The following is a 6,000-nucleotide window of genomic DNA, read 5'->3' as shown; positions in this document are numbered from 1 at the left end:
GGGAAGTGTAAAATGTCAGTTTAGTTTCCCTGACACACATGAAACTTGCAAGCATAAAAAAGCCACAGAATTATTTTGAGCAAGTTCTTTTCTATGAGGCTATTTCACAGACGAGTTTGCATTCACTTAAAAAAAAAAATTTGCATGTGTAATTTTTGGGCACCCAATCTATAAATTCACACTAACATGGTCTGTAGGTTCCACAGTATGTGTTTTTATACCACAACACTGTAGATTTCTCAGTTCTGCTTGGTCAGAAGGTATGAATTTAATTTTCTGTTACAGCAGCTTCAACCTATTTCACAGGTTTATAACATTATTATTATTATTATTATTATTATTGCATTCATATGACCGTTAATACACCACCATTTCTAGAGTAACAGCTTCCACCGGGACTTGTTTGGCAGATATTGATATGGAGGCGAGTTTTGTGCTTTCTAACAGTCCGAGATAAAGCTGTAACGTTAAGCTTTTACACAGGAAAATCTTCAGGATGGTGGGGTTTGTGGCTTCTCAGTAATATAATAAGGTCTCATCTCATTATCTGTAGCCACTTTATGCTGTTCTACAGGGTCGCAGGCAAGCTGGAGCCTATCCCAGCTGACTACGGGCGAAAGGCGGGGTACACCCTGGACAAGTCACCAGGTCATCACAGGGCTGACACATAGACACAGACAACCATTCACACTCACATTCACACCTACGGTCAATTTAGAGTCACCAGTTAACCTAACCTGCATGTCTTTGGACTGTGGGGGAAACCGGAGCACCTGGAGGAAACCCATGCGGACACGGGGAGAACATGCAAACTCCGCACAGAAAGGCCCTCGCCGGCCACGGGGCTCGAACCCGGACCTTCTTGCTGTGAGGCGACAGCGCTAACCACTACACCACCGTGCCGCCTAATATAATAAGGTGTAGGAATTTTTTTTTTTTTTGTCTTATTCATTTTAAGAGAGGGGGAAAAAAGAGAGGCTGGTGGGCAAACAGCTCTTGATAGAGGCCACAGTATGTGATCAGTGATAATAGGACCTACGTGACTTGTTTCACAGACATTCCACAGCATTAAACACAACTATAAGCAGATGCAACAAACAGTACCTTGTGTCATTAATCAATAAATAAAAAATTAAGTGTTGGCAAATTCTTGTAGTGCAAGAGGAATAAACCAGTTCAGGATGTGATCTAGGAAAATGATCAACATTACACCATCCTATTGCTGATTATTTTCTTATATCAGCACATCCTGTCATGTTTTATCCCTTAAATTATAAGGAGCCGTAGCATAAAGTCAAGAGATTTATTTAAATGTTTCTGAGCTATGAATGAGGGCCAATAATTAATGCCAGCTATGACGCAACTAAATCACACACAGAGTTACTATAAACTTATGTTGCAGTTAATACAAGGGGAGAGGAAGTAATTTCTTTGTATTTTCTTATCTCTAATGGATAGAGCGTTGTTTTTGCTGCTGCTTGTTTCTTTTTTGCTACTACTGGCAGCCTCATTTTCTTTATGTATGTCACTTTTTTAAGTGATTAATTAGGTTAGGGGTATGGAAAATTTGTGCTGTGACCTACCTAAACATGTTGTTCTAAGCCTGTTATGCCCTGCTGGAGACCTGAAAACCTTCACCTGTGTTTCAGTGCAAACTTTGTTACATAAAGGCATCAGATGTGAATGCTGGTTGTAATTCCTGTCATTTAAATTCTTCAATTATCGATCTACTGTACCAATATGTCAGTCATTCCTACTACTAACTCCTAACTGTTTGCACCAAATGTTTCAGCTTGTTGGTACACAAAAGCCCCTTTTACACTACCTGTTCAAGGTGGAATTCCTATGCCTTTATTCCGCTTTGTGTTGTGTATTAAACGTCCGAATGCGGAACAAGGGGTCTGTGGTCTTCTGCCTCTGAGCCGGAACAATTGGTAATAACAAAGCCGGAATCAATGTCTGTGTAAAAGGAACAGGAGGTATGTGGGACGGGTGTGTGACTTTTAACCTTGACGTTCTACTTTCCAAGACCAGTGCAAATTCACACGTCTCTGTCTATGGCGTCTAAGGTCCACATGCTTTTCTGCCTCAATTAATTTCCTACTTCTCTTCACGTTCTCCTCCAACGTAATTCTGATCACACAAACGTTGCTCGCATGAGTCTCTCTACTCCTCTCTTCCTTCTGATCTCTCTCTCTCATATTTTTGAGCACAGTTTTCTGTGCCACTTTTCCCCCCAAAAAAGCCAGCTCGGTTTGTGCTCAAAGGACACAAACATGTTCTATATACTGAGACTGTTACTTCCCTTAAATGTGAATAATTTAACAGAAGTGATTACATGTTTTATATGATACTCAGCAACTTTGCTTGTGTTTGAAGAGCGGTATGAATGTACACGGCGAACAAAAGCACCTCAATGTTTTTAAAACCATGCCAGTATGATCGGGGTAGATGCGTTACCCTAGATGCCAATGCTCTGTTCTGACACATCAGGTCTGTGGTTGTGGAACGCCGGCTTGCAACGTAAAAACGCACTGGTACAGCTTCATGCAGGCTTTATTTAGTTCACTGTAATTCACTAAAGCCAGATATGAAGTGCCTTCTTTACCCCAATATTACAGAATATCCGTGTAAAAAGGGCTGTTTGAGGTGACCGTGGATTGTGTCGAAAAGGGCTTTCCCCCCCTAATGAGGTGTGTATGCACATTTGTCAGGACTCCACTGGGCCGAGCGAGGGCTTGGCTACGACTGGCGTTGATGCAGAAGAGACTAGCAGACTACCTGCGTGTACTCATCACCAGGAAAGACATACTGAGGTAACAAACTTGAACCTTTATGTGCATCATGGTGCTCACCTTAATTTACAGTGTGTCCTTAATTTCTTTACTTTGTCTCAGTCTAAGTCCTGAGAAAGCCTTGCAGTGTGCTCAATACTTTATTTAAAAAAAAAAAAAACACCCATCTGGTAATTATTAATTTTTTATGAGCTGTTGAGTAAGAGCAGACGAAATACAGATATTGCAGTAAATGGAGTCCACAGGATTACACATGTGACTCAGTGAATTAAATTCCTCGTTTTTCCAGTTCACTATCACACTAGGCATTATGAGCAGAACAGCAGACGTCTGAAGTGCTCCAGTGTAAATCCATTTCCCCTCTGTACACGATTTGACACTTCAGTTCCTGTTAAGGAGTGTGTCATCAAGCTGCCACTCCCTCTCTTAAAGCTGTTTTGAAGCATGAGTCAATGTCATAAGTGCTTTGTTGGCCTTGTTTTGTGTTGTGTAGTGATTTCTATGAAAGCTCCGCAGTCATGCTGGAGGAGGAAGGAGCAGTCATCGTTGGTCTCCTGGTGGGACTCAACGTCATTGATGCCAATCTGTGTGTGAAGGGCGAGGACCTGGACACCCAAGTATGGGAAATTCACTTGGATTTGTTTTCTACTACTATAGAGGCCACATTATTAGTATCTGATAGTGTCTTGCAAAAGTATTCATCCCCCTAGGTGTTTTGTCACATGACAAGCTGGAATTGAAAAGGATTTGGGGGGGTTAGGACCATTTGATTTACACAACACGCCTACCACTTTTAAAGGTGATATTTTATTTATTTATTTATTTATTTTTGGTGGCACAAACAGTAATTAAAATGAAAAAACAGAACTCTGGAGTGTGCATAGGTATTCACCCCCTTTCGTATTAAACCCCTAAATAAGAGCTGCTCCAACCAATTCACTCCATAAATCTCAGTTATTTGATTAAGATCCACCTGTGTGCAATCAAAGTGTCACATGATCAGTCACATGATGACTGTATAAATCAACCTGTTCTGGAAGGACCCTGACTCTGCAACACGACTAAGCAAGCAACATGAAAACCAAGGAGCCTCTGACCTGTTTGGAGACAAAGTTGTGGAGAAGTATAGATCAGGGTTGGGTTATAAAAAAAAGTCCCAAATTTTGAATATCCCAGGGAGCGCCATTAAATCCATTATAGCAAAATGGAAAGAATATGGCATCACTACAAACCTGACGAGAAGGCCGCCCACCAAAACTCACAGACCGGGCAAGGAGGGCATTAATCAGAGATGCAGTAAAGACACCAGTGATGACACTGAAGGAGCTGCAAAGATCCACAGTGGAGATGTGCAACATCTGTCCATAGGACCACTTTAAAGGATATGGGACATGAAACATAAAAGCACGCTATATCAGTTTCTTTCCATTAAAAATATGAATTAATTGCATCAACAAATACAAAATCATCTATTAAATTCAGCCAAATCGTTATATTCGTGATGATTATATGGCATTTCTGCTCGACTTCCGATATGCATTTTTTGCAACCGGAAGAGCCGCTGTCACGTGATCATACGTCACAAAAACTTTCGGGCACAGCACAAGCGGGTAGATGAATGGAGAAGTGGATGACAAGAAAATTGTTTTTATAGTCTTTAAAGTACATTGGACATCATACATTGGACATCATGGTGTATTGTGCTGCTTATGGTTGCAATAATTCCAATGGGAAATGCCCTGGAGTAAGTTTTTTTGCATTCCCCAAGGACCCGAAGCTGAGGAAAGTGTGGGCTCACCTGCACATGTGCAGTAGGCTTCGCGCATGCGCAGTAGGCTTGGTAGGACAACTTTACAGGACACCTGTTGAAAAAAACTTTGCACCTACTGTTTCCCACAAACTGTATTCGGACCATTTCACTGAGGATTCTTTCAACATTAATACTCAGGTACTGAGCGATATTAATTCATGAAACAGGAAGCATAAGGATGAGGAAAAAAAAACAGTTCAAATCGGGAAGCCGCGCACACCTGCGCCAGGCTGCACAAATGCGCGCAGCTTCCAGACCCAAACCGCCTCTCTCTCATCCTTACACTTCATGCCTCATGCTCCATGAACCAACATCGCTATTTTTTTTTTTTTTAAATCGGATCTGCGCGATTCAGCCGTGAAAAAGGCGGCATCCGCCGAAAGGCGCGCTGTTTGCATCCCTGCACGGAGGCCAGGGGACAGGGCAGGAATATTTTTGTTGATATGAGTGATCCGGTGCGATTTCGCGACCCCCCTGTTGAAGACCTCTGCGCTAAGCGACTGAAAGCCGAGGTAAGGATTAGTATTATAATTTTGGGTGTATCAATTATTGATTATCATAATTCTGACTCGTTTCGTCATTTTGAATGTTTTCATCTCGGACTCTGGAAGCATTGTATCTCAATCAATCTCGAAAAATATCAGCAAAAAAAAAACTAGCTTGCAACGGACTTTAGCTAGATCTATGATGAACTTTCAGTGTATGATACAAAAATAATACTTCTTTCAACAGATCATTAGCCTTTGAGCAGAATTGTTTTCAACTTACCAGGAAGTGTTATTGAGCTGACCGCTTTCAGTTTCATGGGGATTGAATGAACTCTCACTCTCAGAATCATCTGACCTGTCAGAGTAAAGACGATCCATGTTCATGTGAATTTCCAGCTGTCGGTTCGAATTGATAGGGTCTAACTTCACATCTCTGTGAAACATCGGGAATATCACTGTCATTGGTGTCCATTTCGGTAACCTGTTTACATTAGATTCCCAAGCACTGGCTTCTTGGAAAGTTTTTGTGACGTCACGGGTCACGTGACCACCTAGCTCATTAACGAATCCTTGTTTTACGCTGATGTATAAAAAAACTTGAATAATGTGATGATTTTCACATTTTTGACGCCCTGCAGTGATTTAGATGGCATTTCTTATGTCCTTTTATACATAATTATGCCCAGGTAAAAATCCATGTCCCATATCCTTTAAGCCGTACACTCCACAGAGTTGGGCTTTATGGAAGAATGGCCAGAAAACTGTCCTTGCTTAAGAAAACACGTTTGGAGTTTGTCCAACAGCATGTGGCAGACTCCCCAAACACATGGAAGAAGATTCTCCGATCAAATGAGACTAAAATTGATCTTTTTGGCCATCATGGGAAATGCAGTGTGTGGCGCAAACC

General features: G+C 41.5%; 1 protein-coding gene across 9 annotated transcripts in view; it reads left to right on the top strand.

The window, feature by feature from the left end:
• Positions 1-6,000, top strand: part of rufy2 (RUN and FYVE domain containing 2) — an 85,378-nt gene that overhangs the window by 51,006 nt on the left and 28,372 nt on the right. For all 9 annotated transcript variants that reach the window (XR_009655076.1, XM_060926307.1, XM_060926306.1 and 6 more), the window contains 2 exons: positions 2,715-2,816; positions 3,289-3,412. Coding sequence is in view for 8 of the 9 variants with exons in the window: in XM_060926307.1 (XP_060782290.1) it covers positions 2,715-2,816; positions 3,289-3,412 (226 nt within the window). In the remaining variant the exon portion in view is untranslated. The remainder of the gene's footprint in view (positions 1-2,714; positions 2,817-3,288; positions 3,413-6,000) is intronic.

This window comes from Neoarius graeffei, chromosome 7, assembly GCF_027579695.1.
Source record: "Neoarius graeffei isolate fNeoGra1 chromosome 7, fNeoGra1.pri, whole genome shotgun sequence".
NCBI classification, from domain to species: domain Eukaryota; kingdom Metazoa; phylum Chordata; class Actinopteri; order Siluriformes; family Ariidae; genus Neoarius; species Neoarius graeffei.
Note: the sequence above shows the minus strand (reverse complement) of the source record. Positions and strands in the feature narration are given on the sequence as shown.